This window comes from Pan troglodytes, chromosome 7, assembly GCF_028858775.2.
Source record: "Pan troglodytes isolate AG18354 chromosome 7, NHGRI_mPanTro3-v2.0_pri, whole genome shotgun sequence".
Lineage (NCBI taxonomy): Eukaryota > Metazoa > Chordata > Mammalia > Primates > Hominidae > Pan > Pan troglodytes.
The window spans coordinates 82,167,870-82,194,060 of NC_072405.2; the positions used below are offsets into that span (position 1 = coordinate 82,167,870).

General features: G+C 37.0%; 1 protein-coding gene across 20 annotated transcripts in view; it reads right to left on the minus strand.

The window, feature by feature from the left end:
- The window catches only part of STAU2 (staufen double-stranded RNA binding protein 2), a 325,206-nt gene that overhangs the window by 91,760 nt on the left and 207,255 nt on the right, over positions 1-26,191 (minus strand). For 8 of the 20 annotated variants that reach the window (XM_009455516.5, XM_009455522.5, XM_063816386.1 and 5 more), the window contains one exon: positions 15,574-15,687. The exons of 9 other annotated variants lie outside the window; for them this stretch is intronic. In XM_009455516.5, the coding sequence (XP_009453791.4) occupies positions 15,574-15,687 (114 nt within the window). Of the gene's footprint in view, positions 1-14,717; positions 15,688-18,442; positions 18,639-26,191 lie in introns of those variants that run through there. 3 more of the 20 variants (XM_063816392.1, XM_063816388.1, XM_063816389.1) reach the window with 2 other exon arrangements.

Below are 26,191 nucleotides of genomic sequence, written 5' to 3' on the forward strand. Positions count from 1 at the left end.
CCTTAATGCCACTAAGTAGAGTACTGTAGTTTTACAGTAAAACTTAAAATTCAGTAGTGTAAATGTTTCAATTTTGTTCTTCCTTTTCAAAACTGTTTTAGCGATTCTGGTCTCTTTGCATTTCCATACACATTTTAAGGTCAGCTTGTCAACTGCTATCCCCAAAAGCCTGCTGGGATTTTGACAGGGATTGTATTAAATCTATAGGTCAATTTAAGAGAAAGTACGAACTTAACACTAAAGGTTCATCTAATCCATGAACATTGAATACCTCTCATTTGTTTTAGATCTTTAATTTCTTTTAGCAATATTTTATAGTTTTCCATGTGCAAATCTTGCATCTCTATGTTTAAACTGATTCCTAAGTATTTTATTCTTTTTGATGCTATTGTGAATGAAATGGTCTTAATTTCATTTTTGGGTTTTTTTACCAGTATATACAAATACAACAAATTTTTGTATATTCATCTATAAATTATATCCTGTCTGTAACTGAACTTGTTTATCAGTTCTAATAGGGTGTGTGTGTGTATGTGTGTGTGGGGTGGGTATTTCTCAGGATTTTCTACATACAGGATCACATCATCTGGAAATAAAGAACATTTTGCTTCTTCCTTTCAAAGCTACATGCTGATCTATCTTGAAGTTTATGGGTGTGGGTTCTTCTGCCATCTCAAATCTGTTATTGAGTTACTCAAGTGAATTTTTCATTTCGGTTATTGTACTTTTCAACTCCAGAATTTCCATTTGACTTTTTAAATAATTTATCTTGAGATTCTTTATTTGTTGAACCATTGTTATTATACTTTCCTTTAATCCTGGTTTTCTTTAATTCCTTGAACATATTTTAGCTGCTTTGAAGTATCTGTCTGCATAGTACATCTGAGCCCACTCAGAAACACTCAGCTTCCACTTCCATTCACTGCTTTTTCCCCCTAAGTATTAATCACCCTTTTCTTTCTTTAAATATCTTGTAATTTTTTAAGCCTGAATTTTAGGTACAATATTGTACTAACTCTGGATTTTTATGTTCTTCCCTCGGGATTGTTGTTCTTGCTGTGGTTTTCTTTTTTTGTTTATTAAGTTCCCTAAACTAAATCTGTGGAATCCATCTCCTTCATGGTGCATGGCTGCTTATCTCTCTACTTAATTTTTTAAAACTTATTTTTGTTTTTATTTTTAAGCCTGATTCTTAGGGGTCACTCCCATGTCTGCATAGCTTAGTGGTCAGCCAGTAATTAGTCGGTGGTTATGCTCAAATACCCTAAGCTAGTAAAGCTTTTACCCTCTGCCCATGGGTCTGTGGTTGGGTTGGGGGAGCCCATTAAAAACTCAGGCAGTTTTCAAGTCTGCCCTGGCATTTACTTTCTGCCAGGCCTTTTTGCATCTTCTCTGCATATGTGCAGATTTCACAGTCATCCAGGGTATATAGGTAGCTTGAGCCCTCTTTGATATCTCCTGCTTGTGTTTGAAGTGTTTTGGTGAGTTTATCAAGGTTCCCTATCACTGTGCCATTTTCCCAAATCTCCCTGATAGATTTCTGGCTAGTCTGCTGATACACTGTTGGCCCCAACTAAGAATGTAACCTCAGGTTCACTGAGTTGCTAGCTAGCCTTTCTTGTCTCTTACCGAGATGTCTACTGTTACTCATGATGTTGGTGGGCATGGGGCTTTCACATTCCATTTCACATCAAGGAAGGCCACTCCATCAGTGAAACTGATGGTTTTCATGGCCTTCTTTACCCTTGTAGAACTATTGTGCTGAGTCTGCAGGTGGGGGATGGGAGCACCCGCAGGCAGAAACACCACAAAATCCTAATTAGCTTACTTGGAGCACTATAGTTTGTCTATGAATAAATGCTTCTCAATTTGTTGAGTGTCTTTTATCAATTTTCAGAGTCCTAAAGTTGCTGCGTTTGACAATTTTGTCTAGTTCTATTGTTTTTTGGAAAGGGAATTTGTTCAGCTCTCACTCTGTTCTTTTGGTAGTCTACCTTTAGAACTATTGTTAAGAGCTTTTTTTCACTCTTTCATACTCAGCTGGTCATCAAGGCCTGCTGATTTTTTCTCTGCAATGTCTCTTTAGGAGAGATGCTGCTTTCCTTGCCATTTTCAGAGTCACACCCATCAAGGTGATCAGTATCCATTCCTAAATTTCTATGATAGAAGCCTTCCTCCTCATCACAGTCAGTTCTGCATCTGGCTGCTAGATTGATCTTACAGACACCAGCATAATCACATCCCTTGTTCCTGAATGAAGAACGGCTCTTTGTTGCAAAGAACATAAATTTCATACTGCTCAGCCTACCTTTCAAGAATGTATTCAACTGCCTTGATCTCATGTACAATCATTTATGTCTGGAACTCCCACCAAGTTGAGTTTTTCTATCCCCACATATTCTTTGTCAACTTCCATTTTTCTACCTTTTCTCATGCTTTTCCCCTATGTGGAATGTCCTTATAATCTGCCTTTCAATTTTTGGTCCATCAACTCCTAAAAGAAGCTTAATCAGATTAATTCTTCTGTTGTTGATCATTCCTATACTCCATAGCTCTTCAGTATTCATATGTAGATTTTTAAAACATTTCTGGCACAAAATCTTACTGGTTTGCAATTGGTCTTCAATTATTTCTGTATATGTTTTATTTTTTCTCCAACTTTTTTTTCCTTTTTAAGGATTTATTTTTTAGAACAGTTTTAGATTCACAGCAAAATTGAGCACAACTTACAGAGACTTCTCATATAACCCTTGCCTCCAACTTTTAATTATAATCAATTTAGGACTTTATTTACAAAATAGAAGATACTTCTTAGCATCTAGTACAGTGGTGGACATGCAGCTGGTGGTTAAAACATGACTGTCGAGTGAATAAAATGTTTCTTGATCTTCAATGAAAATTCTAAAAAATCTTTGAAAATGAACACTTTTGGATTTCTTTTTTCCCGAAGACCTTAACTCTTACATATACCTCTGAAAGCAGCAGTAGTATTAAAACTATTTAATAGTGTGCCATGAAAACTGAAAATAAAATTAGAAAAGAAAACAGAGTCCTGAAAACTGCTGGGCCAAATAATGACCTATTAGTTCCTAGACCATGGGGAAGTCCCAGAGGTCCTGGACATGAGGCCATGAAGGCAGGGGGTGAAGCATGAGGTAGCAGCTATTTGCCATGTGGAATGAAAGTATTTAAACATTTTAACAATTGGCACAACAGTATCAGGGGACAGCCTGAATGTTGGTTCTGCCAGCAAGTAGACTGATACTCTCTGGATTTCATAATGGCTATAGAATATCTATAAAGCGGAATTCTGTCAACCTTCAGCAGTTTTGGATTTGGAAAGAAATATGAGAATAAGTCCCTGAAATGTAAAGTGCAGACAAGAACAGTCAGAAGCCAGTGTCAAGGATCAGTTAAACAGCAAAAGATCATAGAGTACAAAAGTACCATAAGCCAAGACAAACCAACAGTGGAGACCCTAGTTAAGTAACTAGAAGTCAGAGTTCAAATTAAGTAGGTGGAACAAGCCAAACAGATAGTAAGGAAATTCTAGGTGAGGATCCCAGCAAACAGTTGTCTAGGAAGCAGAAATGCATGGATAAGGAGACTCTGACTTCAAGGCAACCTTCTCCCTGTGCTGAAAAAATTTCTTTCTCTTTTTTTTTTTTTTTTTTTTTTTGAGACACGGTCTCACTCTGTCACCCAGGCTGGAAAGCAGTGGTGGCTCACTGCAACCTCCACCTTCCAGGTCTTCAGCATATCAGTCTTTTAGAGTAAGACATTTAAGTGTGGGTCTTGATAGGGCACTGACTTTTTTTTTTTGGAAAGAGAGTCTTGCTCTGTCACCCAGGTTGGAGTGCAGTGATGTGATCATGACTCATTGAAGCCTCAAACTCCCAGGCTCAAGCAATCCTCCCACCTCAGCCTCCTGAGTAGCTGGGAATATAGGCACACACCACCATGCCCAACTAATTTTTTTTTGGTATTTTCTGTAGAGATGGGGTTTTGCCATGTTGCCCAGGTTAGTTGCAAACTACTGGGCTCAAGCAGTCTGCCCGCCTTGGCCTCCCAAAGTGCTGGGATTACAGGCACAAGCCACCATGCCTGACCTAGAGCAGTGACTCTTCTTACCAAACAGTAGAAAACCTGACCTAGGTTTGCTCGTAGCATTATCACTGTTTCATCTATGGAGGGTAACAGAAGACATTTTTTTTTATCACTACCTTGCCCTTAAAATTTAATTTTCACATATTAAATTATGTGAAATTAAATTTCACATATGTCTAGAATATTTGGGGGTTTAAAAATGCCTTCAAATTTCTTCCATCAGAGGATGCAAAAGAGAAGCCAATTAACTAAAGGGTATTTTAAAAAATATGTAATCTAAAAAGGCATTCAGTGCCAACTTAGAAACAAAGAGAGTAGGCCAAATAACTATTAGCAATGAAAGAAAAATATTGAAATTTTTGAAAAATAACCAGTAACTGGTCTGTCTAAAAAGGAATTTTGGACATGGGGAGAGGCATGACTTAATTGAAGGTGTATTGCTAAGGGAGAGAAGGTTACCGCTTTTCAGTTTTAAATAGTGTAATAAATCATACGCAACACCATAATTTAAGTTTATGAGGAAGGTAATACTCTTTAGGTTGTAAAAGTGACCTCCAGTGGGCAATAATGCTCTCAAATCCGTGGCCTAGGGAACTATATTCCATTGATCGTCACTTTAAAAAAGTCTATATAGGCAACAGTTTTCCACTATAACTTTCACATCTATTTAGCAATTATATACATATGGTTATTTATTGGTTTAATAATGTATCTGGTTTGATTCATTAGTAGTGAACTGTTAACAGAAAGGTTTTTAGCATATTTCCCCAGTGATCTTCAAATCAACATCAAACATAGAGGCATACAGAATAGTAGGAATAGTAAATTCCTACCTAAATATTTTTAATTTAGAGGGGACACTAAGAATTAGAATACTGAATTTAAAATGAAGAAACTGGGCAGGCATGATGGCTCATGTCTGTAATCTCATCACTTTGGGAGCCTGAGGTGGAAGGATCAATTGAGCCCAGGAGCTCATGACCAGGCTGGGTAACTAAGAAAATAAAAGAGAAGAAAAAAGAAAAGAAAAGAAATTAGCTTATTAGGTGTGCTGGCGTGTGCCTGTAGTCCCAGCAATTCAGGAGGCTGAAGTGGGAGGATCACTTGTGCTCAGGAGTTTGAGGTTACAGTGAGCTAAGATTGTGCCACTGCACTCCACCCTGGGCAACAGAGTGAGTTCTTGTCTCAATAAATATAAATAAATAAATAAATAAATAAATAAAGGAACTACCGATAAGCGGCATATATGCAGGTCCAAAACTGAACAAAACTTACTAGAAAATCTAGAAAACACTTTGGGTTCTATTTATACTTTGTCTCCTATGAAATCATGAACATCAAATTATCTTCAGAGATAACCTGTTATGAAACACCAAGCTACAGATAAACTGAGGTACAGATTAAATAACCACATTTTTAGTCTTTTTTAGTGTGAAAAGTTAGGTTTTTTTAATTCTAAAATTTCACACTTTTTGCCCATTAAAATAGCTGTTATTCATCATTTCAGGAAAAAAAAAGTGGGAGAAGGAAAGCAATAAGTAAGTTCGTGGCTTTTGACTCTAGTCCAAAATTATTTTATGGCTCAAATTAATAAGTCACTTGTGTGCACAATATCACTGGATATATGCAACCTCTCAGAAATGTGGTTATGCTGTTCTAAGCATATATGAAATTATAAGTCAGTTATAAAATACACAATATTCAATCTTCCCACTAGCTTCCCCTATAACTCACTGTTGGTTCTGGAAACTGCTTATATATCTGAAATGAAAAAAGTGAAAGATCACTATGGAAATAGCAGAATATTCTTTATTACTTAAAAAAAAAGTTCTGCTCAGAAGTGTTTCTAAATGGAATTTCAGCAAGGAGAGAAAAGTAACCTTTGCCATAGGCAAACTTTCTTTTAACACTCTGATAAATACTGATGAAGACAGACTTATTTATTATTCCTTCAGAAAATAAAATTGGTTTCCACTGTAAATAAATTCAAAATTCAGTCAAGTCTAATTGTGCTATAAAATGGGCAATAATTCCAGAAAACTGGCTTCTTTCCAAAAGAGAATGGACTCTGAATAACCATATTTAAGGCAATATTTGATACAAAATTCAGAAGGTGAATTTTTAAGGCTTCTTCCTTCTAATCCTAGGATTGAACTAGCAAACTTTCCCTGTAAAAAGTCAGATAGTAAATATTTTAGGACTTGCAGGCTATAAGGTCTCTGTCATAACTACTCATATCTGTCATCACAGTGTGAAAGTGGCCATAGGCAATACCAAAATAATGGTTGTGGCTGTGTCCCAGTAAAGCTGTATTTACAGGCACTAAAATTCAAATTCCATATAATTTTCACATGTCACGAAATACTATTTTTCTTGTGATATTTTTCAGCCATTTCAAAATGTAAAAGCCATTCTTAGTTCAGGTGGTGGGCTGAATCTGACTCACAGGCCATAGTTTACTGACTCTTGTTTTCGTCCACAGTCTATTTTTAGCCTATTATTTAGATAGAATAATATCTATCCTGTGGTGAGAAGCTCCTGGTGACTTTTCCTCCTGTAATTTTTTTAAAGATATGATTAAATTCCTTAACTATAAGATATAATTTGTGTAAAACGAAAATTGTATATAATAAAGTTAAATGTCAGCAGAAGACATTTTAGTTCTAAGATCAAGGGACAAGTTTCAGAGGGAGGACACATTTTGAAATATTAAAAAAAATCAACAAATACGAAAGCACTTTACCAAAGCAAACATTAAAGTTGATGTTCATTTTTAATATATCTGTCTTAGCACTCTAATTCATAAAAAGTAAACAAAAATCAAGTTATAGTTTGAATTTTGGCAGCTCCAGGACCTCCTGGAAGTTGCCAGCGGCAGTGATTATACCCAATCTTTCCACACCCCACAGCACTCGGCGCTGCTGACGTACAGAGCAAGCAAAGCCGCTGAAGTTCAAAACCTGCACTGAATCTATCTCAAACAAAGAATGCCAGGACCCACTGCAGTGACCCCTAGGATGATGACATGGTATCTGTTATTACGCAATGTCACTTAAGTATGTCTTTTATATTAATAAAAAAGTTCGTCTTGGTAAATTCTTGCTCAAACCTATGATGTCTCTTTAGATTCTGAGGAATGCAGTCATGAATGACATTATTCAGTGAATAGTGACTTGTATACTAATAAGGAGGCTGCCCCTGGTACTTGAAGAAAGTAATTTAGGACACCACGAAAAATGTACTCATATGCATAATATGTTAGAAAAATGAAAAGTTATAAACAGAGAAAAGAACTAATGGAGATATTATGATGGATTTCTAAGGCCAATTACATGTATTTACAGTATGTGACTACACCAAGATCAAGCTCTGGGATTCTTTCACAAAAAAATGTCCTTATAGGGCCACCACTAGAAAAAGCTTACTAGGCCAAACATTCTATTTCTCTCACTAATTTTACCAAATGAATTTTACCAAACCTAAGTCATTCTAATTTTCTTAGAAATTCAATTTAATTCCATCCTATAAACACATATCAAGTGCCTCGTAAGTGCAAGAGCATAAACACTGAGAATACTGAGGTGAGCAAGACTCTGCCCTGTATCTCAAGGAGATCACTGCCCAGCGGGGTAGACCAACATGAAGAGATCTTGGGAGACAGTTTGATAAGTGTAACAATGGGATAATGTACAAAGTACAGATAGAGCTCAAAGGAAGCAGAGTTTTAACTCTCTCTTGGTTTGGGGAAGGCCTATTGACTGGAGTGACATCTTGGCTGAATCTGACAGAAAAATTAAAATTCCCCTATGAGCAATGAGAGAAAGGGCCAGGCAGAGGGAACACACATGCAAAGATACAGATGTAAGAGCATGAAATATGGTAACTCAGGACTGCTAGAGCATAAAGCGTGGGTATAAGTACAGGGTGAATGGTAAAAGATGAGATTGGAGACATAGGCAAAGAACCAAATCACAGTCCCCTGAGATTTCATCCTATAGACTTGTGCATCCAACACCCATGTGGCTACTGAGCACCTGAAATGTAATAGTTTTAAATCAGATGTATTATAAGAAGAAAATACATACCAGATTTCAAGTATGAAAGAATAGTATCTCAATAATCTTAAAAGTTGATTATATGTTGAGATGATATTTTAGATATATTGGGTTAAATAAAATGTATTATTACAATTAATTTTAACTGTTTGACTTTTTAAAATGAGGCTACTAGAAAATTTAAAATTACATATGTGACACTTGATCCCTTATGTAGTAGTCCTTGCGGTTGATTCCTCAACAACTACTTCACCCCAAGCATTTAAACCAGAAGTGATTACTTCTCCTGCCAGCAACTGGTGTAGAAATGGGCACATGACCAACCCAACCCAGGCTTATAAATTGAGGGAAAGATAGCTGGAGGGGTTCCTGGTACAGGTGTCTTTGCCCAGGACACAAGAAGATCAGCTCTCTCCTTCTGGATGTGGTTATACTGCACACAACACAGAGAACTCCTGTGGCTATCTTTCTGAGTCAGAGGATGAAGTGGAGGATGGCAGAGCTAAGAAATGGGAATAACCTGAGTCCTTGCTGACATCATTGAGCTGCTTTATCAACCAACCCTGGAGCTCACCCTTCCTTTGAACTTCCTGTTATGTGAGATAATGAGGTTCGTTATTATTTAAGCCAATATGAGTCAGGTTTTCTGTTACTTGTAGCCAAAAGCATCCTGGCTGATACACTCCATTAGACCACAATTACCTCAAGGGCAAGGGAATACAGATACTATCACTTAAGACCATCTCGTACTGCAAAAGGTCTGTACATAGTCTACAATCAATATATTATTGTTGTGATAATGTATATTGGGGTAATATGTGGGAAGGCTTTCCCTTTCTTAGTTCTAAAATATCATTAGTTGTAAGACATTACAGCCTAATGACTCAGGCGAGGAGAATTTTAATTAATCAGAGAATAACCTACAAGCAGAACTTAATCAAAACTAGAATACTCATTAGATTTGTAAATTGTTACACTTCATGAATGTCCTTTCATTAAGAGGCCTGACTTGAATCCTAGTCAAAGCATACACATTGGAAACAATTCAGCTTAATTTTACTAATCTGGACATAAACCCTTAAAGGTGATTTAGCAAATATACAACTGCTAGAGTTTATACCTCATTATTCTGAGAACTAAGCAAAATAATGTATGGAGAGCCTAGCACATATGTATATGTATGTATATGGTAAACATACTACATATAGATTTGGTTCTTGCTTATTTTCTCTTGTAGAATTGGATTTTAATTCAAAATACAAATGGTTCCCAACTTACAATGATTCAACTTATGATTTTTTGACTTTAAAATGGTGATACACATTCAGAAGGAACTGCATTTCCAATTTTGAACTTCCTGGGCTAGTAATATGCATACCATACTCTCTTGAGATGCTGGGTGGCAGCAGCAAACTGCACCTTCCAGTCAGCCACTTGATCATGAGGAAAAACAACTAATGAGGTAGGCTAAGCTAAACTAAACTATGATATTCAGTAGGTTAGGTGCATTAAATCCATTTTCTACTTATAATATTTTCAATTTAGATGGGTTGAAGAGCATTTGTAATATATGAAATATGCAGTCATTTACTCTATGTGGTAATCTTGCTTTTGTTGACTAGAAGTCAGATTACAGTAAATACTAATATACATATGTTAAACTTCATTGGCTAGTTAATGCTTGGTTAGGTGGTTGATTTACTAATTCATTCTTTCATGTATATGAAGCAAGTAAGCTCAAGATGTAACCTCAACACAATAAGGCAGGCAGCAGTAAAACTATCAACTAGAAATTAGAAGCTATAGTGTTTTTACTAAGCTACATCTACTTACCCAATCTTTGTGAGATTTGGTGATATTGACAATGCAATCAGAATGAAGATGAATAAAAAGGAAACAAAGATAGGGAAGGAAGTTTATGACTTTGGGGCTGTAATTAGAAGGTGACTAATGTAATTAAAGGAGACAGGAAAAGATACTTAGTAACATCTAAAAGTGATGAGGAAACATATAGAAAGGGTGTCATGACAGAGTCAAGAATAATACTTAGTGAGTTATATCAAGCTAGGAGATTACAAAACCCTCCTGAACTATCACTAAGTATGTTGCTTTTAATAACATACACTAACCAATACAACCAACTTCCAAATAGGATATGCTGAAGAATATTGAGCAAAACCCTCACCAGCTCAATCTTAAAAAATAAATGACTGACAAGTTCAAAATTTCATAAGACAATTGGCTCAGCAATTGTAAATCAGTGACCTTTGTATGCACTAGTGTCTAAAGGAGTATTCCTACACACAGTTGTTCACAGTTAGCTCATGTTTGCTGAGAAATCTGTATCTGAAAATTTAAGCTATGTTTTTGTTCTGGACAATTGAACTAATTTGAGTGTGAATTTCTAATATCATATTTGTTGTGATGAATAAGGTAAACATGAGAATGTCAAAACATTCTCTCCAAGACACCACGAGGACCTCCAGGCAAACCCAGCCTGAATGACTGCCCACTGTCTGGATGAGAATTCAGGGTTTCAGGATGGGAAACTCTGGCCTACAGACGTCTTCGCTAAAGCCAGACAGGAGTGGGCTTAGACCACTTTTTGTAGACTGATAATTACTTTAAGAAGTCTGGGCCAGGTGCAGTGGCTCACACCTGTAATCCTAGCACTTTGGGAGGCCAAGGCGCGCAGATCACGAGGTCAGGAGTTCGAGACCAGTCTGCCCAACATGGTGAAACCCCGTCTCTACTAAAAATACAAAAATTAGCCAGGTGTGGTGGTGTGCACCTGTAATCCCAGCTACTCAGGAGGCTGAGGCAGGAGAATCACTTGAACCCAGGAAGTGGAGGTTGCAGTGAGCCGAAATCACGCCACTGCACTCCAGCCTGGGTGACAGAGCAAGACTTCGTCTCCAAAAAAAAAAAAAAAAAAGAAAGAAAAGTCTGAAGCAGGCCTTAACTAATCACTGGCATTTGGAGAAGCTCTAAACCAGGCTATGGGTTAAATTTAGTGCATTCCAAGGTGGAGCCAACACACCAAGAGAGCACAGGAGAGGTAAGAGGATGGCATCCACATTTTCTCAGAATCAGGACTGCATATGAGTACGTGATAAAGCAATGAATCTGGCTGTTTTTTTTAACATTAGGCTTAATCTAGTATTATCTATATACAGTAAAATTTACCCTTTTTAGAGTGTAGTTCAGTGAATTTGACAAACGCAGTCATGTTTCTACCACCACAATTAAGATGTAACACATTTCCATTACCTCCCAAAACTCCCTCATGATACTTTGTAGTTAATCCCTCTCCACACCCCCAGCCCCTGCAACCACTCATCTGTTTTCTATCCCTATAGTTTTGATTTTTCCAGAATGTCATATAAATGGAATCTATAGTATGTAGCCTTTTGAATGGTTTCTTTCACCAACCATCATGTAACTGACAACAAGGCCAGTGAGACTCGGACACAATTGATGAACTGGAAAGTGGTAGGAATTGAAGTTGGATAAGTGGAGGGGGCCAAATCATAGGAGTTTGTGTGCCACAGCTAAATTTTTTGCATTTTATAGGAGGTGTGATGGGAAGCCACTGGAAGGTTTTGTGTAGTTGAGTAAGGTAATCAGATTAATTTTTCACACCTATAATCCCAGCACTTTGGGACGCTGAGGTGGGAGGATTGCCTGAGCCCAGGAGGCTGAGGCTACAATGAGTTGTGATTGTGCCACTGCACTCCAGCCTGGGTGACAGAGCAAAACTCTGTCTCAAAATAATATGTGAAAGAGAGACTACAGTGGAACAAAGGTAGAAAAAATGAGGCTAATTTAGAAGCTGCTGCAGTCATCTGGGTTAAAAATGATAGGGACTTAAACTAGAATGGTAAAATTGGAGGTGGTGAGCAGCAGTCAGGTCAGAGACATAATTTAGAGGAAGAGATGCTGGGACAAGGTGTAGCATGTGACGGGGACTAGGGGTTCAAGGAAAGCTCCAAGGATGGTCTGAGCAACAAGGTAATGATGGTAACATTCACTGGGACAGAGGAAAGGACAGAAGAGGTAGGAGCAGGCATGGTAGGGGGACGCAGGGAACAAAGAGTTCCATAAATTTGGGCATCATCAGCATATAGATGGTATTGAATCTTTCCCCTGATCATTTTGCATATCTGTATCAACTTCTGATAGAGAAATTTCACTTAACAGTCTCTGTCCTGTTACCCTTTAATACAGCAAATGAATGCACCAGGTAATGTATTCAATTTCCACTTCACTAAGTTCCTAGGGTTACATTTTTAAAAAATAAGAAGATAAGCTATAAAGGCTCAAGTCTAGAGAGCTCTTCCATTTCTTGCCTTTGTTTTCCACACAGGTAAGAACAACCTGTGTTTCATAAGAAGGACCACTTCCAAATTTCACATACACTTTTTTTCTCAGAATACCAATTCTGTTTGGTCAACTGCATTGGGCCAAATGGATTATGAATAGAAACTTTAAAAAAATGATTACAATTTTTCTTGCTTTAAAATGTTTCCCTGTTTACTAGCATTTACAAATTAATGGGTGAAAAAGCATTTAGTGGTCCAAGTTTTCCACCTTATGAGATCAAGTTGATGCTGCTACGGTGAAGGAGTACCTTTTGCTTAGACAGACCCTCAGGTTGGGGAGAGGGTAACGGCAACATAATGTAGAAAAGCCAGAGGGTGTGAAGTGGGGATTTACTTTGTGTCTCCTTTCCCCAGGGAGCCCAAATATCCAAGAACAAGAGAGGAGCAGTGATCACACCACCTACTTTCTACCTCCTAGGCCACTACAATAGTGTTTGATGTACAGGATGATTATTCCTGTCCAACATTTATTCCAGTCATTTATTCATCTACCAATGTGACCATCATCAACACATTTCCTGAAAGTTTCTATCTTAAAATTTCATGCAAATTTGTCATCTATAAAATAGTTGTATTTGCTTTAATATAAAAATGTCTTAATTTATCATTGAGTGCAATTGACATTCAGTTAGATATAGTGAGACCACTATGTACAGTCGTGCAGGTGTACACTGCACACCTCAATGGGGTGCATTCACACTGCAGTTATTGTAGATTTATTACAAAAATTTTCTGTCAGATGGCAGTAAAATGCCTTGAGGAAGAGGCACTTTTTTTTTCTAATTTGTAAAGGTGTCATATGGGTGAACAGTAGCCCTGAACTTTGAGTACCTTGGCATAGGAACTTGGCACAAGCCCAAACTAGCCTCATTATCTTATATATGAAGAAGCCAAGTCCCCAAGAGGTGAAGAAACAAGGTCCCAAAGCTAGTTCAAGGCAAAATTGCATTTGATCCCAGTCTGCACTCTCACTCCAGTGTTACAGCAACATGCCACCTCTGTGAACAGTGGGTTGCTCTTTTCAGAGGTGTGGGTTACTGATGTGCTCTTTCATTTCTTTGCTCAGCCTTAGAAGAGACCTTTCCAAGATAGGTATCCCACGCTGCTTTTGACATTTGCCTCTACCATGAGTGGATACATAGATAGATATAAAGTTAGCTATACTGTACTTGCCCAGTATTCAAAAAGGTGGAGTTGCTAGACTGTAAGCTCCATGAGAGCAAGAACCATGTCTGACATTCTCCTCATGTATCCTTAGCACCTAGCATACAGTCAATTTGTAGTTTATACAAGGAAACATAATACTCTTCTGTAAGCTAATTTAGGCCATGCCCCTCAGGTTCCTACTGCACTCTCTTCTACAGCTAGGGCATATGTCAATGTAAAACCCTGAGAAGCACTGGAGTGGTCTCTAAGCTGCTTTCCATATTAATATGCTACAACTGTTTATTTTTGGTTGGGCTCATTCAACCTGGATCAGGAAGATCAGTTACAGAATCATAACAGCACTGGAATGGATCTTGTAAGTCATCTAACCCAACTCCTTCATTTAACATAACCAGGAAACAGAGTTGCAAGGAAGTAACAGAATCCATCCAGGTAGCTGCAGCAAACCTATACTATGGTCCATTCCTAAAACTCAGATTTTCTGACCACCAATTACATGATCTTCCCTAAATATCACAATACTTCCCCACCAATGAATGAATAATGATTGGAAACAAACAATGTCAGAGACATTGTGAACTAGAAAGGTATGTCCTTAAGAATGTTTTCCAAAGTCTTGTTTGAGTTGGACAATGATAAATCATGAGTTTGAGAAGATAGACTATTTATTCTTTCCAAGCAAGAAGTACTAGTGAGATAGAAGAAAAGAAGATTAGTTAGGTAAGACTATTAGAAGTCCTCAAATTTACTGAAAAACGGATATAAAGCTGGATTATAGTTGTTCTGTACATGAATGGCTAATTTAGAAAGCATAACTGGTTAGTCATACAGAAAACATGTATGTCTATTTACTCTGACTCCAAGCCAGAAATTCTGTGATTTAGGACATTAGTTTAGTCTAAAGGGATTATTTTAATGAAAAATATGTATTCTGTTGTAAACAGGATGTATTCTCAAGCTGCTATCTAAACAATAAAAGGAATTTGTTTATTAAGAAACAATACACTTTTCAGATTTTTAGCTTTATTTCAGAAATAAACCTTTAAAAGTAAAAACAATACTGGAACTTTATTTCAATAATATCCCAAGTTATGGGACTAAGTTGATGGTTCTGAAAGTTTACACAGTTGTTCTACATACAGTCACATGCTGCATGATGACGTTTTGGTCAATAACAGACCACAAATATAATGGTGCTCCCAGAAGGTTACAATACCATATTTTTACTGTACATTTTCTATGTTTAAATATACAGATACCACTGCATTACAATTGCCTATGGTATTCAGCAAAGTAACATGCTGTACACGTTTGTAGTGGGAGCAGGAGGCTCTACCACATAGCCTAGGTGTGTGGTAGGCTCTAGTATTTAGGTTTGTGTAAGTACATTCTGTGATGCTTGCACAGCAACAAAATCACCTGATGATGCATTTCTCACAACATATCCTTGTCATTAAGTGACGCATCACTGTACATTCTATAATACAAAACTCTTTTTAACAGAACCAAATGAGTATACTACAGCGAGACTCCAGTGTTATCTATGTTGTTTTGTTGACCCTTCCTCTCATATATAACTATTAAAGATAAAAATAACCTGTGGGACAACTATTTTTCATATAAAATAATTCCATATTTAAAATAATAATGAACTGCAAACAAGAAGTCTAAAATAATTTAAATCTACTATGATATCAATTTCCCAACGCAAACAATTTTGATTTTTCAAGTCTAGCAGATGGTGCTAGCAGATAATGTATTAAGGAAAGCAAAGCTGCATGTGCGCACATAGCTTCCATTTTGATGGCCTTCCATTTCCGAGCTGGGCCATAACACAGCAAAATGGCAGTGGCATATTATACCTGATCATGGCTGGCTTCAATGGAGCTTCCAATAGCATGGAAAGTCATCTGCACAGGGGCTAATGTCAGACAGGTCACACACTCTTTGCCACTTTGTCTATCACAGTAGTGAACCTATAACAGAACACACGCAATCCACTGAACACCATTTTCAGAGGGGACAAGATGCAAATAGGTCCTTTTGCAAAGGGTCTAGATTTCAGGAAAATTCAAATAATTTACACAGAACACACTTTAAATATTTAAAACCTTATTGAACCCCTCCAATATCTGGGACTTGAATTGAATCTATTAATTCCATCTTAAGTCTTTTTGAGGATTTAAGGGAGTTTAGGAAATGCTATGCAAAGTGCTTTTACATTATAGCTAGTAGAAAAATTCACAACTAAATGCTATACCTATCTTTCAAGTCCAGCTTTTTATAATACATGATCCATAAAGGGCTCAAGCATATGCGTAAGTCAAAGTTCATCTGATTCTAATGTAACTTTGTCAACCTGAATTTTCTGTCTTCTTTGACTCCATGTGTATGTGACTGCCACATAATTGGTACTGACACTCTTCTATTTCTACAGTATAGTCCCTACAAAACCACTGTTGAATATATATCACTATATCATGTTCTGTTTGAAATTGTGACATTACAATCAAATTGAATTAAATTGAAATGATTTGTAATGTACAGACCAAAATAAAGTGGTCACAATATTACCTTTCATTTAGTTAAATACAACTAACCATTATTAAAGCCACATGTAAGACACTCCACATCAAAGGTAAGGTACATGGGGAAGGGGGAAGAGTTTGAGTCCATCTTCCCATTAAGAAAATTTCCATCCTTCCATTTATCTACTGTCAAAAACTTCCAGGTTTTTAAAATTGTAAGCTAATAAAGTAAAAAGAGCATCACTTTCATAATAAAATTAATGAAAATATGCTTATAGAATAAATTAGGGTTCCTATTTATTATATTAGAGAGAAAATTGGTTTTATTAGCTATAACTTGCTCAATTTGTTAAATGTGTATAGATTTAGGATAAAGGCTTAAGTGAAAATTTTGAATTTGTGAGGAAGAAAATTAAAACACATACCTGAGTTAGTTCCTTGTCTTGGTTTTTATTGAATACCTGAGTTATTCCCTTGTCTTGGGTTTTATTCTAATTGCTGCATAATGTCCATATATTTTTATTGCAGAATATGGCCTACGTTTATTTAATCATGTATAATATGGATCTGACTGAAAATTACAATATGAGCCCTAGTCTAATGGCTTAATAATTCAAGTTTTTTAAACCAGTAGGGTTGTTAAGAATGGCCATCATTTTCCCTGGAGGTAGGGAAACTTCTTCCTGGGAATCTATAAAAGTAGTTTAGAGCTCAAATCAAGTCAACATAAAAGCCTTATTCCCAAAGTACTATAAAGATTTTGTTATAAAAAATATTTTTACCAAGTTAACCTTGGGGAAAAAGGTTCGACAACAGTTCTAATTCACCATCCTACACTTTCTGAGCAAATTAAAAGCTCAGTCAATGTATACGAGTTCAAGAATGTGGAAGTGTTGTTTACTACACAGCAACCAGGTATAAGGGGAAAAATGAAACTTATCACATAACAGGTTTATGTAAAAGCCAATAAATGCTGGCACTAAAATAATAGCAACAGTTCACAACCATTTATGGCATGGTTAAACTATTATGTCTGATATAGTGCTATTATAAAACATGCTCTTTTAAAATTTAATAAAATATAATTACCCTTTCGACACCAACTGAAAGTCTGCATGAAAGACATGACAATCTCCTAAATATACAGTGACAGTAAACACACTTCTATGTCAGCTGACTTAATGTAGCTCTATTCTTTCTCCTAGAGAAATGAAAATTAGAAAGGACAAAAATAGGACAATTGCAGTCAAAAAAATAAACTTTAAACTTCGTTTCCATCAGTGACTCAGATACAATTAATGAGACATATAACTTTTCTCCCAACTGTATACAATTCACTGTGAAGCCTGCAAGTACTAATAAAACATTGTGCCTTACAGACATTCAATATTAGTGTGTTTACATATATAACTCATATATGAAAGATAAATGTAAAGGTGCAAGTTAGCACACAGCTCCAAAGATGTCACAGCACCCAATGATGTGACAGAGACTGCTAGTTGTCCTCCAAGATTCTTCCACCGTAATTCTTAGCCAGGCACTTGGAAGCTCAAAATAAAAAACCATATTTTCCAGGCTCCCTTGCAACTGGCCATATAACTAAGTAGACTGTAAAAGAAAGAATTATGTGGCAGCTTCCTGAAAACTTTTAAAAGAGATTTCAAGTGCGTGCCTTTTGCTCTTTTTTACCCATTTTGCCAACCTGCTGTTTGGAGTATAGATATTATCATCTTGACTGCGAGGACAAAGGCCAAAACCTAGATGAGAGTAGTGAGTTGGAAGGGAACTGGGTCCATGAGGACTTCATGGAACAGAACCATCATGCCAGCTGTAGCCTGCAAGCTTATGGACCTTTAAGTGACAAAAAAAAATCTCTATATTGTTTAAGCCACTGGGCTTTTTATCACTCACAAAAGAACCTAATCTCAGTGAGATTTTCTCCTATTGGCCCATAACTGACACCAAGACTCATGGCCAAACCAAAAGAAGCTCTAGAGAGCTGCCAACATTTAGGGCTAGGCTTTCCCCTGAACCCCCTTGTAAAAGTCAGTACAACTGGTCCAATCACAAAGAACACACAAAGGAACAAAGGATGGGGGAGTACAACAGGAGGGAATCATCTGGATTGTCAGCCTGATGAGAAATACAGTATTTCCAGCTAGTGGGTAGCTCTAAGAGAATAGCTGATACAGAGTGGGAATACCTGCATGAAGGGGAGGCTGACATTTCACTCCCTGGTGGGAGGCTTGCTGAGAACTGAAACTGTAGGCCCTTTTTGAATAGAAATTTTGACCGAGTTTGCTGTATGTCCCTGGCAGCTTAGAAGCACATGAAAATACAGAAATTGGGCTTGGAGGTATCTGAGAGCTTATTGAAGGAGTCCTAGGTAGATAGTGTACCTGAAAAAAACAAAAAGATAAAGGAAGATATGATCACTGCCTACCTCCATGGCCTTTGAACAGCATGAGAGAATCCCAGCAGAAGCCAAGGGGCTACTCAGGCCAGCCAAAGTAACACTCACCAACAGAGGAGGTCAGAGCACAAACCACTGGTAAAGCCAAAAGAAAACGTGGCTGTCCCTCAGGGCCAGAGGGGGCCACTGACTCAAGACACATGGACATGGTGTACATGGAAAAGCACAATGGAGGCCACCAGGAGTGGATGAAACCAGGATGAGTAGCAGCTTCCTCTACCCTAGTCACCCTCTAACCCTCCAGAGCAGTAAGGCCATGAAATAGACGTAAAGTGTGCAGGAAGGTGTCTCAGAGCAAGGTTAAGCTCTGACCCCACCAATCACAAATACATATGCTTGAGTGAGATGAGGAGTGAAAGAGATCAGTGTACACTGTCCCTCCTCTAAGTCTCTGGAGCCAAAATGAATGGCTTGCAATGGAAGGATATGAACTTGGAGTTCTACACTGATGCATTAGATTTTTAAAAACTAAAAGCTAGCCAGAAAACTATGGAATTTGCCAAAGATATCACAAAGGAACATGAACGGGAGATGTGGCAAGGCACGGAGGAAGGGGGTGACTGGAGAAATATAAAATCATTCTGTGTTATATCCCCACTGCATTGAGACTGCTCAGTAAACCAGATAAAAATATGTAGGGAAAAACATGAAACTCTTGCTTGAGGACCCAATTTCAAATTAAACGTAATAATATGCTGATAAAAGGCCTTAAGAAAAAGTCACATTTTACATACTCAACCAATGACTCATAAAGACAAGTTAAATATGGCTTTCTTCAGGTATATATTTTCTTCCTGGAAATAAAAATATCAGTGTTCATGAAACTGTGAATTAAAAAAAATATGTAAATGACATTTTGAAATTCACTCTTCTAAGTCTAAAAATGCTTCTTATGATTCAAAGCATTTGCAGGAACCAGGAATCTTAGAACACTATATTAAAATAATTAGGGCAACAAAATTCCATTCATTGTGTCTGTAACACACAAATCTTCAGAACTGACTGGGTAAACTCTTTCTGCTAGAACAAAGCAGTGCGTTTCTACAAACGTGGCCTGAAAAATTCCAATACACAATGTCATAGGACCTTGATTTTGATGAAAGAAAAATGAATAAAGATAATTATAGAAAATTACAAAAGAGTCATCACCCTATGTTTTGTAAACCAACAATAAAATCCTAAGGCCCCTGCAGCCAACTTAATAGACCCCCTCTGAGTCAAGGGGACCTCAGAGAAACCTGAAAAACTGAATTCCCAGCCATGACAGAAAGGGAGGTTGGATATGCGCAGTCATTTTAGGCATAACTAACCAACATTAACATTGAAATAGAGGTCATAAGACTGATGAAACATGTTATTTGTGGCAATAAGATTCTAAGTTCCAACCTGACTCTAAGTTTCAACCATAGCATCACATGACAGATAGCAGTCCCTGAAGGAAATTAAAATATTTTACCCCAATATATATTTAAATGACATGCCTTGAAATGGCCCTGCAAAGCAGTACCTTGTGCGGGGAACATGCACCTGTACAGAAACTCCATTAAGCCTCCCCTTTTTAGGCCTTTCCTGGGTCTAAGAGATTAAATGAGAGTCTGGGCTGAGCATGGTGGCTCACACCTGTAATCCCAGTGCTTTCGGAGGCCAACAGGGGAGGATCCCTTGAGCCTAGGAGTTTGAGACCAACCTGGGCAACACAGGAGACCCCATCTCTACAAAAAAAATTAGACAGGTGTGGTGTGCCCAGGAGTTTGAGGTTGCAGTGAGCCATAACTGCGCCACTGTACTCCAGCCTCAGTGACAGAGCGAGACCCTGTCTCAAAAATATAAAAAATTTTAAAAATGAGAGTCTGGCAACTTTAAGCTCTGAAAAGAGACATTTACCATCTATTCTCTCTAAAGGCTGTCACCTATGAGGCTTCATCTACATAAGAAGAACCTTGGCCTCCACAACCACTCCCTTTATCTTAAGCATTTATTTCTAAACTGACTTCAAGTCTTTAGACAAAGCTTAACACTTTCAACCAATTGCCAATCAGAAAATCTTTGAATCCACCTATGACCTGTAAGCCACGCACCTCCTCCACTCCCCACCCAGCCCCTTCCACAGCTTCAAGATATTCTGCCTCCTTAGGTTGAACCAATATGCACCTTCCATGTATTGATTTGATTTTACCTACAATTCCTGTCTCCCTAAAATGTAACTCCAACACCCAGTGCACACTTTCTCAGGACCTCTTGAGACTGCTCCTTGGGCTATGGTCACTCATTGGCTTAGAATAAACCTCTTTAAAAATACTTCAGAGTTTGGTTTATCAACAGTTTAAGATTTATTATTTATAAATTACATCATTTTGCTGCCTTTGGTACTCTAAAATGTGAGCAACCAATCTTGATTTTTATAATGTTATAGAGCTTCTTCTGGATTTATAACACCATCAACTACTATAAATTGATATTTTGTTTCTTTCTCATGAATTTACAAAAACTATTCCACTGAAAGGTGAGTTATAAATTTCAATATATCAATTAAATAAGATGGCTTTCTTTGAAATTTGCAAATCTATAACTTTTAAGATAAGTTTCCTAGTTTGATTTGTAATCTCATAAACCCAGATGAGATACTATACTTGAGATGGTATACTAAGTTTCCTAGTTTGATATGTACTCTTCTAAACCCAGATGAGATACTATACTTTTGCATTCTGATATTGACTTTGCCAGTCTAAAGACTTCCTTTTTTCTGAAGGGAAAATCAGGAAGTATTCATAGAATCACTTCAAATATTCATAGAATTTAAGAAATAGACAAGGCACTGTGGTTCACACCTGTAATCCCAGCACTTTACAAGGCCAAGGTGCGAAAACTGCTTGAGGCCAGGAGTTTGAGACCAGCATGAGCAACAGAGAGAGATGAGACCCTGTTTCTGTCTGAATGAATGAATGAATGTCTTAAATTACATAAAATGCTAGGTGTGTGAATTTTTTTCATGCTGTTTTGAAAATATGAGGGGCCATCCAAATAAAAATTTAAATTTCCTACCCCCAGCTCCGAAAAGAAGTTGAGTCAAACTACTTCCTGCAGAGCTAAAAGTCCTTGATGTTGCATGACTACTAATTTTACTAATCTCAGCAGGGAACTGGGTTAACTGCTTGTCTGTCGGATGTTTTTAATGGCCATCCCCTATGGAACAAAAATGAGGAGGGTATAAAAAAGACCTATGTTTAAAGAAAGTTGCTTGTTAGATCATTAAGGTATGTGATACATAGCACAATCACTGTGTTAAGAAAACATGTATTGATTAGTACACCTCAGATTCATTAACTGTGGAGTTGACTTCACAGCAGTAGGTAGCAATTCCACTGTAGCTACTGCACCGAAGCCTTGCACAGAAGAGTACAGGCAGCAAGGAGCTGAAGAGTGACAGTTGAACACTAAACCTTAGGAGATTCAAAACATGCTTGATTCTCGCAACATCTGCACCTCAGTTGTACAAAGTTGTACAAATAAAGACCCAAATCTTTATTAAGACAAAATAGCATGTTCTTGGCAAGGCACAAAGCAGCTTTCTTTCATAAATATTGACCTAAATAAGTAGATTAAGTTGGTTTCAAAACTTTACTACTTTTTTTGATCACTTGATGACATGTAAATTATTGTATTTATTTAACTACAGTCAACAGTACAAATCTACATGTTAGTTCTATTTATAACTAATGAATTAATGTATAAGTAAACAAAATTAATTTATGCATGAAAAGTATACAGAACTGTAGCTAGCTCATGATTAGCATTAATAATAAATATCAGATAGTCTTATAACACATCCACTCATAATGTAATAAAATAAATGACAAGATAATTATTGACAGTAATATTAATGAGAATAATATCTGTTACTGTCTCTTCAGTTTTTTCCCAGTCCTTTCCATAACTAACAAACATCATATCCACTCCTTTGTAACAAAAATATGAACATACATTTAACATGCTTGGTCATGTACCAGTGTTTTAGTTGATGCATAATGTTTCACTCTAAATGCAATATGCTTGTCACATTAATGCCTCTAAAGGGACATGGATAAATAAATGAATGAAATTACATTACACAGACTGAGACACAACTTGGAATTATCTTTTCTCTCTTTTAAAAATCCTATGTTTTAGATAAGCTTTGAAAATTACATGCTTATATTTGATAATCAAAATCTGGCAGTAATGTATAAAGATTTTTTTGTACAAGCCACGGATAAAAATTGTCTAACAAATGAAACAGATGTGTTGTCAGCATTGTTTAGGGGGATAATAACATTCTTACTGTAAGTGACAAGCATGTACATGACAAAAATCCTAAACATTTGATTTTTGCTTTTTTTTTTGAGACGGAGTCTCACTCTGTCGCCCAGGCTGAAGTGCAGTGGCGTGATCTTGGCTCACTGCAAGCTCCACCTCCCGGGTTCACGCCATTCTCCTGCCTCAGCCTCCCAAGTAACTGGGACTACAGGCGCCCACCACCACGCCTGGCTAATTTTTTGTATTTTTAGTAGAGATGGGGTTTCACCGTGATAGCCAGGATGGTCTCGATCTCCTGACCTCGTGATCCGCCCACCTCGGCCTCCCAAAGTGCTGGGATTACAGGCGTGAGCCACCGCCCCTGGCTGTTCTTTGCTTTTTAGTTTCCATTAACTATGCCAGTGAAGGTCTAGGGAGACAGCTAGTTAGGACATAAATTACACTTACACACACACAAACAATTATTTTAGTTTTACATTTCCATCAAAAGAAAACACTAAGTGATTCTTTAACAGTTTCACGTCTACCAGAAAAGGCACTTCCCTATTTTGCAGTGTGCACCCATGTTTTGACATACCTATATACATCATTTACATATGTAAAAGAAGCCACATTAAACGGCAGAGGGCTTTGTAAAGAATTAACTTTTTAATAAGAAAAATTATTTTCAACATTAAAGGAAAATTGTGGTTACACAGGCAGTCAGTATACCATCAAACTAACACAAACTCTTCTCTCTATGGGGCAAACTCTACTATTTCTAATGTATTACAATTCTATTGTATTGAATATCACTTCAAAAAATAGGTATCAAACACAGGACCTTACAAATCTTATTATATACTGACTTAATTCATAATGGCATTTAATTTTTTTTAAAAAAATATTTTAACATGGTGCTTTCTACTCAGGAATTACAGATTTTCAAAAGGTATAATATATACTTGAATTTAAAATAGTTACATTTATGATGACAGACCATTTATGATTTCCACATCCAGACAAGATGAGATAGATTAACTTTTTCTTATTTTTCCTGCTTAACTACAAAAAGCTCTGGACGCTATATATAAAATAAGCATAATTCCAAAATGTGGAGAGAAGGAGGAAGACTGACTAGGGTCTTTGGGACCCAAGGAATAATACAGTAGTGAATTCCTAAGTTTTCTTTTTGCTTTACATATCCTTGGCTGGGTACCAGAAAAGCCAGCAACTTGAGAATGCCAATGGGTATAGGTGGGAAAAAAAAGCCCTAAGAAAGTCTGCTCTTTCTAACCAAAGGACCAAAAAAATAATAATATAACAACATATAAATCTTTTAGGCAATAACTGCCCTACTCCAGGGAAACACCATGGAAAAAATGGCAGATCCACCTCCATCCCCAACAGCAAAAGTCAATTTGGAAGCCTACACTTTCACCTTACCAGACTGTAATGAGGTGACCCAATTTCCTTGCTAAAGTTGTGACAGAGAAGGCCAAATGGGGAGTTAGGATTTTCATCCCTGTTGGATCCCTGGACAGTCACCTGTACCTAGTGATGATGGGGCGTCGTACTCCTCCTTGCCAGGGTAGTGTCAGTAGAGGCATGGTGGAAGGTCAGGACTTTCACCACCACCCAGCTGTAACAATATCCCTCCTCCCAAGAAGATGTCAACAGAGGCTAGGTGGAAAATGTGAACTTCCAGTAACAAGGCAGCACCCCTATTCCCTAACTGGTACAATGTCAGAGGAGCCTTACTGAAACAGAAATTTTAGGAACATAGTACTCAAAATGTCCAAAATTCAGTAGAAAATCACCCTTATACCAAGAACCAGAATAATCTCAACTTGAATGAGAAAAGGCAATCATCAGATGCCAACAAGATGTCACAGATGATAGACTTATCTGACAAATATTTTAAAGTAGCCATCATAAAAATGTTTCAATAAGCAATTACATACACACTCTTGAAACAGATTTTAAAAAATAGTCTCACGAAAGAAATACAAGGTAACTCAGTAGATGGGCTTCATAGCAAAATGGAAAGAACAGAAGAAAGTATCACTGAACTTGAAGATAGAAAAATATAAGCTCCCCAATCTGAAAAACAGAGAAAAAAAGACTGAGAAAAAAACAAATAGTGCTTCAAGGGTCTGTGAGATCATAACATCTAATCTGATGACTTGTGTCATCAGAGTCCCAGAAGGAAAAGAGATGAGTGGGACTGAAAAAAATTCAAAAAAGTAACAGCTTAAAATTTACCCAGTTTTGGTAAAAGATAAACCTATACCTTTAAGAAGCTGGGTAAGCCCCAACAGGATAAAAACAAACAAATCAACAGACAATCAAGCTTCTAAAAATTAAAGCCTAAGAAAAATCTTGAAAGAAGTGAGAGAGAAACAACTCATGACCTACAGAAGTAAAAGAAAGACAGCAGTTTCTCAACAGAAACCACGGATGCCAGAAGGAACAGGCATAACGTTTTCCAAGTGCTGAAAGAACTGTCAGCCCAGACTTTTATATCTAGAAAAAATATCCCTGAGGAAGAAAGGAAAACCCAAAACATTCTCAAATACAAGGAAACAGTCTGTCACCAGCATACCTACCCTGAAACAATGGCTAAATTAAGTTATTGAAACAGAAAGGAAATGATAAAAGCAGGAAGAACAAACATGAAAAAGAGTATGAATATTGGTAAATACAACAGGTTTCCTTTCTCTTTTTGAAGTTTCTAAATTATATTTGACATTTGAAGTAAACACTATAGCACTGTCTAATGTGGTTCTAAAAGCATGTAGAGGAAACATGTTATAAAGAGTCACATAAAGAGCACTGAGATGGGCACAGTATCACTTCTGTGATAGTCTTACCAAAAATGCACAACCTCAATCTAATCATTTGAAAACATCAGGAAAACTCAAATTCAAGAACATTTTACAAAATAAGTAATTGATTTTCTTCAAAAGGGTTAAGATTGTGAAAGACCAAAGAACCGATACTTGATTGGAAGAGACTTGAGAGACTTGACAACTAAATGCAATGTGGATCCTAGACTGGATTCTGGACCAGAAAAAGGACATTAGTAGGAAAACTGGCAAAATTTGAATAAAATCTGTACATTAGTTAAGAGTTTTATATCATTTTAAATTTCCTGGTAGTGATAATTATACTATGGTAATATAACCAGTAACAATAAAGTCAGTA